The sequence below is a fragment of the Pollicipes pollicipes genome, unplaced genomic scaffold, assembly GCF_011947565.3.
Source record: "Pollicipes pollicipes isolate AB1234 unplaced genomic scaffold, Ppol_2.1 Scaffold_4002;HRSCAF=4701_pilon_pilon_pilon, whole genome shotgun sequence".
NCBI lineage: Eukaryota > Metazoa > Arthropoda > Thecostraca > Pollicipedomorpha > Pollicipedidae > Pollicipes > Pollicipes pollicipes.
In genome coordinates, this window is record NW_023596420.1 from 42,306,696 (window position 1) to 42,322,218 (window position 15,523).

Below are 15,523 nucleotides of genomic sequence, written 5' to 3' on the forward strand. Positions count from 1 at the left end.
GAGGACTGCTTTCTTATAACGTCACAAATAGTCGAGCAGTTGTCATCACATCGACGTGGGGGGTCATACGAAACATCTCCCAATGGCAGCGGCGCCAGAGCCGTCTGGACGTCAGCTGACTATAACTTAAACTCATCTCGTGAGACTGGGTGCATCGCTCTCATGTCAGACCGAGTGGCACGTTCTCACACAGCCCACACACTACGAGAGGAAAGCTGATGGCCTTGGACTGGACAAGCGGCAAGAACGGGCCACGAAGTTTCCCTCCGAATGGCAGGTGTGCTCTCCCTGAACCGGCGTCGGCCGGCGGCCATACGCCAGCCGAAGTTAGTCGTAGATCATTGCATTTGTGTTGGTTCTGTTTATCACTTTTGGAAACGTGAGGCCGAACGATGCAGAATTGGGTTTTAAGCGTTCTTTTTGCGTGCATTGAGTAAATAGTTAGTTATTGTGAACATCATTTTCATAATTGGCATTCAGCGTCGACATCAGTTTGCCCCCCTCCCCGGAACACTCAAGCTATTATATATATATATATATATATATATATATATATATATATATATATATTACCCATAAATAGATATGTATATGTAATGTCTTGTGGGGCATTTGACACTTACATTTAAACTTCTTTTGCGAAACTACGCCGCTAAAGACGTACCCTTGATATGCATTTACGAACATGCCTAAATATGTCCTCCACCGGCCCGCCCACCATGCGCGGCCGCTGATTGGTGTACCGGAACACCAAGACTGCGCCGACGACAGCCCATTCAAAGACGTCTGCGCAGATCCGCCGGGCTTTGCAATAAATCACGGGCCGATCAATCAATCACCAAACCTAATGGGTCGAGAGATATATCGTGTCTCAACGTTATGACAATGGGACTATTTGATGTGATTGATAAGGTCCGATGTAAGCGGAACCCGAATGTATGATAAGATCATGATAGTCCATGTTTGTCCACCTCATCTCAGCTCGGACCCGGGACTGGTGACCACAATAGGGTGCCTCCGCGCGCAGCGGTGATGTTACTGCTCTGCCCTGTTTGCAGCGTGCGTTCTGGCGCGACTGTGGAAGCAATGTGAGCGGCTTATAAACAAGCGTGCCTCGGTGCGCCAGCAGCCAATGCAGCGGCGGCTGCGTTTCACCATGTGTCGCAGCGACCGCCCAGTGTTCCGCCACAGCCAGCCGTCCCGCGAACGTAAGCAAACAGGCTGTCTGGCACTGTCGCGGGCGGTAAACACAAGGCCCTTGGCCGGCCGTGCCCTGCTCCGGCCGCCACGTCACCGGTCCGGGCGCGACCTCGCGCGGTCACCCCAGGGACAACCCCGCTCACCAGGCGGCGGTGTCAGACCGCCGGCGGCCGACCCGCCCCCGGGCCCGCCCACTGCGCGCGGCCGCTGATTGGTGGAGCGGGTCGCCCACGTGTGGCGCCTGCGGCGGCCGCGGGCTGGCGCTTCGCCCCGCCCCCTCCAGCTCGGTGCGTCGCCGGCTGGCCCGCGGCGGAGCGTGGACAGGGTGCAGGATGCGTGCGGCGGCGCCTGCCATCCGGCCACGCCCCCGACCCTTTACCACCACCGCGGTCACGCCCCCTGCCGCCAACACATAAACACATTGCGGGCGCGCAGTGAGGTTTGTCTAATTGCTCGTGACAGGCGTACACGTTGCGCCACGGTGTGGATATAAGGGTCATCTGGCGTGATGGGCCTTGTGGGTGCGGCTGTACCGTCTCACAACACAGCCCCGCATGGTTTATATACGTAACAGGGCGCAAGGTATGCCCCTATTTACAATGTGCATGGTCTTGTGTGGCGTTGCAGTGGCGTTCCCGAGAGCCTCCGGGTCTGTTGGTGAGTGGTGACCATTGCTCCCCACGCCCCACACCGATTCAGGTCACAGAGCCTGGGACGATGGGATGTGTTTGGGAAGCTCAAGATCACGAGAATATGTGCGAGCCCCAAGAAATGTCGGGAAGACACTTCGGGGCATGTCATAAATATTACAGAAGGAAGATTATAAAATAGTATGCCATTTTTGCCAAACTACAATGAATTGTACTTTTAAAGATCATTGAGGCAAAAGGAGTAAAGTTAGGTGTTAAGAACTGAATCGTTCAACCTCCTTGATCGCTCAGAAAGCGTTCAAAATAGTACACAGCTGGGTGGAAAGGGCCGCATGGATTAGCGACGTTACTAATCAGGCAATAGGACGTTGGGAACGACTTCGGCAAAACAAACCCCTTCCGGTGAGGACCTCTGGCCCGCTGACGTACCGCCCTGCCAGCGGCTGGTTGGCGGCCCGGTCAGTCCCCACTGGCCGCGCAGTGACCTCACACGGGCACGGCTACTGCCGAACGGGAGCAAACGCCGGAGGGGTGCTGGCCGACGGCGCGCAGGCGCCGAACACGAGCGCGCTTATCCGGCCGGAATCGGGGGGCGTATGGAACGGTAAGCCTTCAACAGGTCATGCAAGCGAGCTCGTGCAAATGTCAGCCCGCGTGACCCGGCGGCGCGGTAGCACCACGTGGTGGCGGCTGAATGGGACCCGGGCGGGATCCCTCGCCGGCCAAGACCGATGAAGTCCGCCGGCGCCAGCGGACCATGTAACCTTATGTATATCGCTTACAAAGAGGTTTGCGTAGGATCTGTTTGCATTTTATCTCCATTGTTTCCGTTCGATTCGGCTTCCAGCCTTCAGCTAATTCCGTAAGGCTGTCGTTTTCCACTTCAAGTGCTTTCAATCGTGGGGGTTTGATAGGCCAGCCACCAACCAAATACACGGAAGGACGGAATACCACGGCGACGCAGGCCGTCACAGGATCGGAGCCAAATGCACAGATACATGCGTGACCAATACCACTGTTAGCGCGCACGAGTATTTCGCACTTTTTATGCGCCTTTCCTCAATCCATCACCTCAACAATTTGTTCGGCTGGGGTTTGGACAGCTTCAGCCGATCAGGCGCCCTGTGACCTAGAGCACGATACGATCCGACCGGGTTCGAACCGGGCCGCCATTCCAGCAGCGATTGAACATACAGCTGCAACGGTGCAAAAAGGTGTATGGGGATGCACAAAGGTGTATATAGATGTGTATGTGCAGTGGTGCAACGGTGCAAAAAGGTGTGTGGAGATCTGCCTGGTAACGACTCCTGGCGCGATGCAGCGCAGTCTGAAAGCCAAACCTGAGCCCCGGAATGGTTGACCAGCCATGCCAGATCCTGTGACGTCACAAGCGCTGAATGGAACTGACCTGGTGTGACCTGATGCAAACATTATACAAAAAACCTGATGCGACGCGACATACGGGACGCATCAGGTGTGGATTGATGAGCACACAAGTTGACCTTACGTGACCAGTCATGGGGACATAAAGTGGTTTGCTCCTATGCGAGTGTCTGACCTTGTGTAACCTGATACACAAATCGACCTGTAACCAATTGCGTTAAGAGAGCATGGCGCACAGTTCTGGCGTAGGGAGTAGCTGTCCAAGTTTTTACTTCGTGTCAGGTTGCCTAGTGTAAAAGCAATTATTTACTTCAACATCGAATTTTACTATTCACAGGAGCAAGCGGGGTAGGATTCTTCTACACACTTCAGCAAGCACCCGCCAGGTTTCATAAACGCAACTGATTTGGCCGCTGAGTAAAATTTTACGTCGAAAGTGAAGTAAAATAAAAAGATGCCCTGCATCGTGGTAAAATGAACAGCTGTGGTCATAGAAGAGCCAGCGCAAAATCAAGAGCAGAGGCGTAAGACGTTTTTCGAACGGATGAACATACGTGGGAAATGTCTAGATCATTCCGGAAAATACGTTTATTTTACTTGCATCTCTGATGGTGGTGACTGTCCTACGTTTTCTATATGAACAAGCATGGGTTTCAAACCGCCTGGTCTTCCCGACACCGTAGCTACATGACGAGTGTTTTGGTCATTTGCTTTGGCATTGCCGTTGTGCCGGCTAAGTTGATGTCAAATGGAAAGATGATTTTCATTTTACCTACACATAAATATCATGACGACTGGCGGAGTGCGAGGATCTGCAGCATATATCAGAGGCGTAACAGCTTGTTGTTCTTAAAACGAGCCCTCCAGCCTTACACTCGCATACTTTTTTGTCTTTACATCACACGCCAATGCTCGTAATCCCCCCCCATGCTTCCAGGAACTGTTTTCAGATCTCTGCCGTGATCTGATAGGTTAAATCGGCCCTGATTTAGCCCACCTCGCCCGGCGGCACCGTGCACTAGCACCGTGCGAACAGCTGCTCACCGTGCTCAGGTGAATGATGTGAAAGTAATTCTGCCACATGTGAAGGCAGATTGATAGTTATGTATGAGGTAATTGTAATAAGCATTGGTCATAGATAGGCATGATATGATGTATGATGAATATGATGTACCATATCCATGGCTGGTACTGTTGGCACCATCAGCCGGACGTCAATACGTCATCTCGTTTATGCTGCGTGTAGTGCACTCATCGCATTGCACCCGCAACATGTGGCAGTAGCGAGGAAATCTGACGCTATTGGAAAGGAATGCCACGTGTAATAACCAACAAGACATGTGGTTTGTTTACTACGTCGCAGGCTATGCGAAGAATGTTTGGAAACATAAAAATGTAGTGGGACCTTAATTTCAGGTTCTTTGTATCCGGCCGGGTTTATTTGCTTGTGGCTGACGGCCTTTAGACTGCCGAAGACGACTGCATGCCACGTCATCCATCGTGCAAGCGCGGCAATACAGGCTCGACTAGCTGGCGCCGTGGCGTGCCCGACTGGACAAAAGCTCCAAAAAGCCCAGATAAAATTTTTTCCGTAGGCAGGGCCTTCTGGCTGTTGCAGGCAAGTGGCCTGCTGCCAAAGAAACACATCCGCACGACGGCCCTACACCTATCACGCCTTGGATAGCCCTAATCGTCACGTTCACCCATCACGCACACCGTCAAGTAGCGCTCCACACCTCATAATCGTGACGTTAATTCGAAGGCATTTGTTGCGATTGGTCGCCAAACAATGCACGTGTAATTCTACAGTTTTGTCCTCTAGTTTGGGTGAAGCTCTCCGCTCCGTTCTGCATTCAGAAAGGAATCTCATGCTTCCGGATATTTATTTCAGGGTGCGGAGATGGGACGCACGTGAACTTCCTCGTGGCAACCGATAAAGTCGACCGGTATACGAACCGCAAAGGGCAAACGAGCCTTAACGTGATGGTCGCCGCCGGACCGGACAGTGAGGTGCTCGCCCTCCCGGCCCACGAGACCGGCCATGTCCATGACGCCCCTGTTTCGCGGACGTCTGGCGCGATCGAGTTGTAAATGACGTGCTTTTGTGAAGAAACGATGCTTGCGATTAGCTCATACATATTTAAACGTCACGTGCTGACGCAACTTAATTGCAAGCTTTTGGTTTAAGCATGCCATCAGCTATGACGCTGTCTTACATGCTTCCTTATACGCATCATTGCGTGTTGCCATCATGTGCTAAGCAAAGTGGTCATTCTATAGAGAATGGTGATCAAACATCCCAAGTCGACTGGCGGTAAAAAAATGCAAAAGAGCGCCAGTCATGGCTGCACTGTTTGTGTCAACTGTATGTCGTTATTTCAACTGCTGCAGCTTTGAGAACGGAGGGCCAGCGGCCGGCACTCTCATCCTCGGCAACAGCGCCTACCTCAACCTATCCTGACTTATCGCGCTCGTTCCGGGTCCAAAAACAGCCGAAGAAAGGGGGGGGGGGTAAGTGTTGAGCATGGGCGCTTTTCATCGATAATTCGCCGAAGTACCTAGAAGGATAACCGCCGCCAGGGGCGCTTGCCCGCCACAAATATGGTTGTCATTGACAAGGAACGGGCGTGCCGGGGAAATTACTTCAGCCTCGACATTTTACGATCCTTTTCGGAGCGGTGATGCCGGTTTGTAAAACCCGCAAGGGAAGTAGGAAGCTACGCCGAAATTACTTTAGCCCGCCAGGGGTCGGAGGTAACTTTCATTTATGAAACTGGGTCCTGGTCCCAGCCACCGCAGACAAGCCTGGACCGAACTGGAACGACCGAACTGCCGACCTGTCGTGACTAACCCTGCCTCCCCGCCGGCCTGGCCTTGCCCACATTGCCCTCCCTCATCTGACCCAGCCCGGCCTCTGACCCGCCCTCGGCCGCCACTGACCTGGTCCGCCTCGCCCTCCCCTCATCTGACCCAGCCCGGCCTCCGACCCGCCCTCGGCCGCCACTGACCTGGTCCGCCTCGCCCTCCCCTCATCTGACCCAGCCCGGCCTCTGACCCGCCCTCGGCCGCCACTGACCTGGTCCGCCTTGCCGTAGGGGATGGAGCGTCGGCTGCCGTCCGGGTTATGGATCATCCGTCCGTACATCGGGATGCCGTGCTGCTCGATGACCTTCTGCTCCAGACCGACCCGGGCGAGCGCGCTGCGGCCGCGGAAGCTCAGCGCCAGGTTGATGCTGCGCCCCGCCACGTGCTCCATCTGGCGGATGTCTGCCGGCGCGGAAGACACCGCTGTCGGTGCGTCGAGGGATGGCTGGGATCGACAGGCCAGGCTCGCACGCAGCTGGCCACGACGGTGCTCAGAGCCGCAGCAGCCGCAGCCGGCCGCCACGAGGAGCTTCGTTTAACAGCGCTTAGTGCTGTTAAACAGTGCTTAAACTTAGTGCTGAGTTGCAAGAGGAACGGCAGCAGAGTACAGTTTAAGTCAAGACGGCGCGTGCGAAACAACATAAGGGAATGAATCAAGGTGCTGCGGTGGTGAACGAGCCACGGTGCCCACAGGTAAGGTCTAGCGAACTTGGCTCGGCCGCACAGACACGAGTGAAGCATGCGCCGGGGGCAGACCAACATGCCCCAAGACAGGCACGATTTTGGCATTTTTTTCCATGGCCAGAAATAACCGAAAATTCCATGGCCTGCAGATGTTGACCATGGCAGTTCGGAATATAATACGCTGCAAGAAACCGAAAACAAAAATGATCTTCCGATCATTAACGCGAGCTCAAACATAACCACCAGCTGCAGTGAACTGCCTTGATCATATCACACGCAAAAACTGACAAGTCAGCTCACAGGCATGCCGTGAGCTTGTTTACCACCCAAGATACGCTGCCACGCTTCATCGGCGCCGGCCTTGGGGGTCCGACAGCGGCCGTATTCCTAATGGACCAGGCCGACAGCGGCCACACGCACGCGTGCTGACGTGCCCCGCCAGGGCCTTGGAGACGGCCGGGAGCAAGACCACGCGCCCTGGCCGGCCCGGAATCCGCCGGCTGGATCGTCTGATCCCGATCGGTTCCGGGCCTGGGTCTGAGCCGCTTACGAACGTCCGGTCTCGACAGATGGTGGCATGTTTTCGTGTGATACCCTTCCAGGCGTGCGTCGATTTCATGCCTGCTGAATTCGTACCGGACGGTAGTTGTAATATCCTCAAACCGATCCAAGGCAACGGCCGTTAGTCATGAAAAAAATGCATCGCGTAGATCTGATCTCTAAAATCTGACCAGGTGTGTCCGACGCTTACACCTGCGTGGCAGGGGACCTGCCCCTCACGGCCGCCTGTGGTGAGTCACAGCTTGACCACCCGTCCCATGACGGTCCCACCATCCGGAACGAGGGTCCCAACAGCCGCCCCGTGGGGGTATCCCGCCGCGTACCTGGGTGAGGTCCTGATCTCACCGCACTCACACAATGCACGGCACCTGTCCGTACCGAGCGTGATCCCTCCCCACCATCGTCACCGGTGGCTTAATTTCCACACCAGCCGAAGGCGAGGACACGCTCCTAATCGCCTCCCCAGGCCGGGGCCAGCCCGACCCCGCTGCCGCGCCTCACGCCGCCGGCCGCCCGCGCGGCCGGCTTCTGATCCGGCCACCTGAGCCGCAGCGGCGGCTCCCCTGTCGTCTCGCCGGTAAGCGAAGCCGGCGCGTCGGCGCCCGGTGGGAGCGCGTCGACCGCGACGCGGCCGCGGCCGGCTCCGGTTCGCCGCCGCCGCCCCGGCAGCCGGCTCGGGTTACCGGCTCGGGCGCAGTCGGCCCGGCGCGCTGCGGCCGCCTCCACACGCGACGCCGCCGCCCGACGGTGAGCGACGCCGGCGCCAGGGGGCGCTGCTTTCCGAGAACTCCACCGGTCGGCGGTGCTCAATGGATGGCAAGGCCATTCAACACTCTGGATGCACATATCTGATGTGCAGCTCCCGTTAGGTGGGGAGCTGATACCCAGCAGCTACCCGGAGGGCTCGGGTGCCCGGTCCCGACACCACCCCAGTGTCCCGCCAGTGGTGCGTGATCGCGTGCTGCCGGATGCACGGCACGAGGAACCAAAACCCAAGCGTGAACTTTTAACCGTTGGACTGCTGACTATTTGCTGATTGACACAGACATCGACATTGACGATTGACACCCAACTCGATGACACGGCTAAGAGGCGATGAAGCAAATGCAGTCGGGCGGACGCATGTAACGTTATGTTTATGAGATAGCGGCCAGGCATTTGCCATGCTCGCGAACATGCAGCAAGGCCTACACGAACTACAGCAGCTGGAGCCACTTCAGACTACAATCTGTTCTGGTTAGGGCCATGCGTCTCGTCTTTGTAAGTTCATTCACAAGAGTTTGAGTTAGCTAACGGATGCCTCGTTGTTTGTGTTACGGCACTGGCCTCTTGAAGTTGTTCATTTATTCGTCACCTGAAATTGGCGTTACGCTGGTGCTAATCGCTTGCCGCTCATGAGGGCACCTATAACCCAATGACGTCGCAATGCAATATAGCTTTGATGTATTGCATTTCTATTTAACAGCGACGCAGTGCTGCTTAGTAAAAGTAAGGCGTGCCACTCGTCCTGCACCTCGATAATATGCATGCAGCCAATGCTTACGAAACGGCAGGATTATTCTGGTGATGGATCTCCTCTGCACCAGGCCAAGGCTGCCCTGCTCCATTTTGCACACCTTATTCTGACGTGTGATGCAAAGTTGGATATCATATATATATATATATATATATATATATATATATATATATATATATATATAATATATATATATATATATATGCGCATGTATATAAAAAAATGAATACCGTTAAATTATATTTTAAGATATAATTTTACGTTTTTGTAAAATATATATTTATGTGTCATCCCAATAAATTATGTAACACCAAACATGTTGGATAATACAACACATGACAGGCGTACTAAACGAGCACAATGTTGTTCAACATTGCTGTTCTTCAAGAACAACAACAATGCTGTTCTTCACTGCCGACCGCACATACAACACATCCACGCGTGGGAGTTACGTACCATCTCTGTACTCATACAGGTGTACCTCCACGCCGTGCCGTGCCAGATAGCAGGCATTCAGCGCTCCCACCTGCCAGGCCACAGAACCAGCGTCACCTCAGAGTGGTACGTCGAGCGCACTCCCTTCCCTTCCTCCCGCGTCACCCTAGAGCGGTGAGTCGAGCGCTCTCCCTCCCCGTCCTCCCGCGTCACCCCGAGCGGTGAGTCGAGCGCACTCCCTCCACTCCCTCCCGCGTCACCCCAGAGCGGTGAGTCGAGCGCACTCCTCCTCTTCCTCCCGCGTCACCCCAGAGCGGTGAGCCGAGCGCACTCCTCCTCTTCCTCCCACGTCACCCCAGAGCGGTGAGGCGAGCGCACTCCTCCTCTTCCTCCCACGTCACCCCAGAGCAGTGAGTCGAGCGCACTCCCTCCCCGTCCTCCCGCGTCACCCCAGAGCGGTGAGTCGAGCGCACTCCCTCCCCGTCCTCCCGCGTCACCCCAGAGCGGTGAGTCGAGCGCACTCCCTCCCCGTCCTCCCGCGTCACCCCAGAGCGGTGAGTCGAGCGCACTCCTTCCCCGTCCTCCCGCGTCACCCCAGAGCGGTGAGTTGAGCCACTCCCTCCCCGTCCTCCCGCGTCACCCCAGAGCGGTGAGTCGAGCGCACTCCCTCCCCTTCCTCCCGCGTCACCCCAGAGCGGTAAGTCGAGCGCACTCCCTCCCCGTCCTCCCGCGTCACCCCAGAGCGGTGAGTCGAGCGCACTCCCTCCACTCCCTCCCGCGCCACCCCAGAGCGGTAAGTCGAGCGCACTCCCTCCCCTTCCTCCCGCGTCACCCCAGAGCGGTGAGTCGAGCGCACTCCCTCCCCTTCCTCCCGCGTCACCCCAGAGCGGTAAGTCGAGCGCACTCCCTCCCCGTCCTCCCGCGTCACCCCAGAGCGGTGAGTCGAGCGCACTCCCTCCACTCCCTCCCGCGCCACCCCAGAGCGGTAAGTCGAGCGCACTCCCTCCCCTTCCTCCCGCGTCACCCCAGAGCGGTGAGTCGAGCGCACTCCCTCCTCTTCCTCCTTTGTCACCCCAGAGCGGAGTGTCGAGCTCACTACAGAGCGATGCAATGAGCACACCCCTCTCCCTCCTCCCCCGTTACCCCAGAGCGGTACGTCGAGCACACTCGCCTCCCCCTCCTCAGAAGCACTCCAGAGCGGTACATTGAGCACACACTCCTCTCCCTCCTACCGCGTCACCCCAGAGCCGTGTCCTCCAGCGTCGCCCCTGGCGCGCCGTACCTGCCGCAGCATGGATGGCGGGCTGCACAACCGGCGGCCGGTCCCAGCGTGGGCGATCGGTCAATTAGACCCCCCCTCCCACGCCTCCAGGATCCTTCAGCCACGTAGGAGGACCGCGTTGACGACCGGCCAACAGCCAGCACGGTTCGCAGAAGGACGGTCAGGGGAGCGCCATTTCGAACGTCAGATGGCTGGATAAACCCGGGGCTGGCCGGTTCCCAGGTCACACCGGCCCCCCAGCGCCGCGGCCGCCGCCGCCGCCGCCGGTACTCACCAGTCCACCGCCAACGATCGCCACCTTCTTCTCGCCCGAGGCGATGATCCTGTTGTTGCCCACGTCTCCGTTCATGGCGGCGCGCCTCGTTTCCCCGCCGTACCGTCCAGCGGCGTTCCCAGTCACAGACCGAATGGCCGGTGGCAGAGGCCGCGCCAGCCGCCCGGCCGATCAGCTGATCGCGGCGGCCGGCACTACGCGTTGCCAACGGCCGGCAGAGACACCTGGCGGCGGTGCGGCGTAACAGGGTCCAAGCTGGGTCGATCGTTCTCGAGGAGCGGTCGGCCAGCGGGTCGCAAATTTATAGCCGCGGGCCTAGCAACAGCGAGGCTGGGTGGCTTGCGGCTGTTGTAGTTTCGAGCTGAGACGAAGCTGACATGCGGGGATGCCCAGACGCAAAAACGTGTGATACTGTTCGTTGTTGCGCGAGGAATCAGCAAGGACCGCGAAACCCTTATGTGGCTGATCCCGGATCGGAAACGACTGCGGAATTAACCGACGTTTGGACGGGTCAAGGTGAAGTCGAAGTTTGGAGTTGTGTTGTCGGTCGGAGTCAGTTGGGTGAACCAGATCGTCAGTGAGTCGACTGAGACACAAATATACGCATGATTGTACATTCATACTCACACCTAGGCGCACACAATAATTCATACACGTATGCAAATATATTATAATTAGTCCGTCCCAGTGGCTCAGTTGGTTAGAGCACCTGTCTTCCGATCCACCCATCCGTGGCGGGGTGGGTTCGAGTCGCTTTAGGACGCTCGCTGTTTGCCCTCGACAGGTATGGCCTACGGCCGGTGGCAGTGGTCGCGTTGAAGGTCAGTTGACATCAGAGGGCAGGACGGACCGTGTCGAGCATTGCGGCACGTTAAGCTTTCGAACCCAAATTCTGCCCTTGACATGGAATTGCGCGATCGGGTGGTAGGGGTCAGGGTTCGCACAACAAGCACTGCTTAGCGTGAGCTCTGATCCCTGAAATCCAGCCATTCAAAGAGTTCGGACCAAATCTTTAAAAATATAATCAAAATAAATGCATCTATAAGAGCTTTAAAAACATAACATAACGGGTTACCTCCGATTCCATTGTCACATGAACCGACTTCATTGGAATCCGTGTCGTCTGAATCGGCTATCGGAATCAGTCCTAACAACAAACAATAGATCATTAAGACAGAACCGGAATCGATTCAAAGTTCTGCTGATCCCCACCAGAAGCCCAGATTAGAATCACCTGCATGCGCTGTGGTTCACACTCGGAATCATCTCCCCTGAAGCGAAATGGAGCGTGAAAGTCAAAACGAAGTGATGCGGAATTTAACTGCGTCTCACCGTGATCAGTTGTTGCGATGTTCCAGTTTGCGAGATGGCTGGCGTTCCGAGCATGGCTCAGCTAACCACCAGCTGCCACCATATTGTTAACTATCGTCCATCAAAACCCTTCCAATTGAAATGAGTATTTTCTTGGCGCACTGCACATATAAGTCATAATTATCCAACGCGAAGCTACAATGGAACAACAATCTACCATGGAACTGCATTCTACTAACATCCCACGCGTTCAAAAAGCAGTTCCTTTATGACGACCCTTTGGGCGCCACCATCTTGGTACGCAGTCTTGTAGCTCTCCTCCCTGCTAACACGTGCCATGACATGCATGGCACCGCACGCCCGTCTGGACTGACTGAGCAGTCACGCAAAAGCGCATGCCAGAAGCGCTGCATTCCGAGAACGCGGCGTTAGTGGCGCGGCACCGTGATTACGCCACTCCACCTCCATCTGCCTTAAAACGGCCGACCGCAGATGACGTGACGCGACGTGACGTGACGCGGAGCGCGCCACTGCCACCACGAGGAAAACCCCGCCTCGTATCTCCACGTCTGCGGCGCCCCGACGTCGCTCGACCGCGCACGGCGATGCGCATCGACCGGACGCGCCCGGTCGCCAGCCGACGGTGAGCGCGCGCGGCCCGGGTCAGCGGGGGCGGCACTCCCGTGCGGCGTCACGGCCGGGAGACGTCCTGCCGCACCAGATGGCCGCTTCCCGGTGGCAGATGGGTTTGAAGCGGTGCGACGGGCGTCCCGCGGGTGTCCTTTAAATTATCGGGCTTCGAATGCGCTCGTTTTCATCTGATGAACACCTGTGCACACGACACGTTGAGAGGATAACCCCATTGGAGGTATATAACTGAGTATGTTTATGCCTATTCGCCATGTCAGCGCTCGGACGTGGACCGCACAGGCCTTCTTCACGGCAAAAGCATTCACAATGACAGCTCAAATCTGCTCTCAATGCTGCATCCAGGGGCGCAATCGTTCGCACTTTTTGGTCTTTTCCTCGCAGCATTTCCCTCCGTGGCTCGGCGACTGGACGGTGTTGTGTATTGGTCGTGCCGGTAAGACCGCTGAACAGATCGGGGGCCAGCCTCCCCTGCATCGGGTTTTCATGCAGTGCATTTCTGGAGAGGACGCAAGAATGCTGTCCGCGTTACATAAGGCGACATCTCCACTACGTGAAGCTGCTCTGCAGCGCTCTAGTACCCGTTGGCATTTCCATGTGGAGGCCTGGGCGACCAGGTCCCATTCGCTGCCAGGCCACTTCTGTATATAAGCCACGCGATTCTTCGCGTTCGCAGCAGTCAGCGACACGAGTTGTGACACTAGCTCGCATGACACGAGCTTGTAACCTTTTTTTCTGTGGAACGCTGCCGCTCTGGCCCAATATTCATGGCGATTTGCATCTGATTTGCGGGAGTCATCAGTCCGGCTCAGACCTCACACACACACAGCCATGAGCACGCCAATCGCAAACAGATCAGCACCCGGGACGAAACAAACGCGCACCTGTTTCCACCTTTATTAGGCAGTCCGGTTAGCCTGTTTAAATACAAAAAAGTTTGTACTGGACAGAATTGGCTCATACATACAAAGATGAGGGACAGGCGGGGCACGGCGACGGCGGAGTGGAGGGAGAAGGGGGCAGGGCACGACCTCGCCCGGGGCGAGATCGTCGGTCGGTCGCGCGCGACGAAGCGACGCACAAACCCGCGACACGAGTACGTGCCGGGGCACGCCCAAGCATGGGCCAGATCAAAAGTGCCGCCAACGGGCCGGGATAACCAAACCACCACGGCGCCGAGGCGGCACCAGCGAACGCGAACTGAAACAAGGCGGAGGCTACACAGGCTGCTAACGCGGCGGACACCGTGCGGCGGCCGGCCAGCGGTCGGCGCCTAAAACAATAAATAACCGCTGTCCAGAAACTCAACAAACACATCCGGGCTCGGAGAAGCGGGGTATTCGGATGGCGTAACCAACAAAACGGGGAGACTAAAGCACCGGGAGCGCAGCTGGGCGCGGCCGCCGCGCGCGCGGGCCTCCGGGGCCGGGCGCGGCGGCGCCCGCTCCGGCCGCTCTGTACAGAGGGCGGCACGCGGCGTGGCGGCCGCCAGGCGGCGCCACCGCGCGGCGGGCGCAGGGCATCACCTGAGTTGCATTGCCTGCGCCCGGAGACTGCAGAGAACCCTCGCCGACGCGTCGCTATTGCTACGTACACTGGGATCGGCCGCCAGCCGCCGGGCACCGCCATCGCCGGCGACGGCCCGGCTCGGCGCGGCCCGGTCGCCGTTGGTCCCAGTACGCCGCGGCGGCGGCGGCACCGCCGTGCTCCGTCGTCGCGGTGCCGGCGGGCGCGAGCCTCGGCCCGGCCGTGCGACTCGCCGGACGTCGGCGGTCCGGGGCCGGCGCCGGGCCGTCCCCGGCCGCTCAGATCATGGCCAGACCAGCGACCGGCGGCCGCGTCGGCGCTGACAGCGGCCGCCCCCGTCGCGCCGGGTCACCCGCACGACCGGGCGGCGCGGGCGCGGGCGCGGGCCGACGGACTCTCAGGAACCGGACCGCACGCGAGCTTCACGCACTCACGCGGACACACTCACGCACCGTATGAAATCCCTACGCCTACTGCTGCATGCCTACAGCGTGGTCTTGACGGAGTGAGGACAGGGCTCGCAGGGCTGTGGCGCTGGAGGGCGCCACAGGGAAAACGCACAGCGACACAGAGGCACATCACAGACACGAGGGAGGGCAGAGACTGAGGACAGAGAGGGAACGCGGGCACATACGCAAGCTGAGAAAGAAAGGGTGAGAGAACACTGTGACACCAATGGGTCCCGCCCGCTGCACTAAATACCAATGCCCATACATATGCTGCTGAACAACTAAAAAATACAGCACTGTAAAATGTACACGACTATTGAATATACAAAACAAGATTCGATTCGGCTACAAACAATCCATAAGTCAGACTTTGTTACTAAAAGATCTTAGAAAAGGGAAGAGCTACTGGACAAGCCAGTCGCCGGCGCGCTCGGCTGTGACCGTGCTCCGGCACTCCCCATCACAGAGGTGGCACTCGCGGCACTCTGTACGTCCTCTGGCACTCCCCGCCAGAGGTGACGCGCGGCGGCACAGTGTGGTCCTGCGGCGTCACCCGCCCAAGGAGTCGCCTTCTGTCGGCGGCAGGCTTATCACAGCCGGCCGTCGCGCCCGGATCATCGGCAGGCCGCCGCCGCCGGCAGGACCAGCTCCGCGGGGCGGCGGCGCCGGCGGCGGCGGCGGCGGCGGCGGCGGCGGCGGCGGCGGCGGCGGCGGCGGCGCACACTGACGGCGCCGCGG

General features: G+C 57.6%; 1 protein-coding gene across 1 annotated transcript; it reads right to left on the bottom strand.

Moving 5' to 3' along the window:
• Positions 1–1,590: 1,590 nt before the first annotated feature.
• On the bottom strand, positions 1,591–10,996 carry LOC119094519 (kynurenine 3-monooxygenase-like). The gene is made up of 4 exons (XM_037217576.1): positions 10,851–10,996; positions 9,316–9,385; positions 6,310–6,500; positions 1,591–1,599 (listed from the first exon to the last, which is right to left on the bottom strand). Exons 1-4 carry the CDS (start codon positions 10,923–10,925, stop codon positions 1,591–1,593), a joined length of 345 nt encoding a protein of 114 aa, XP_037073471.1. The 5' UTR covers positions 10,926–10,996.
• Positions 10,997–15,523: the final 4,527 nt, after the last annotated feature.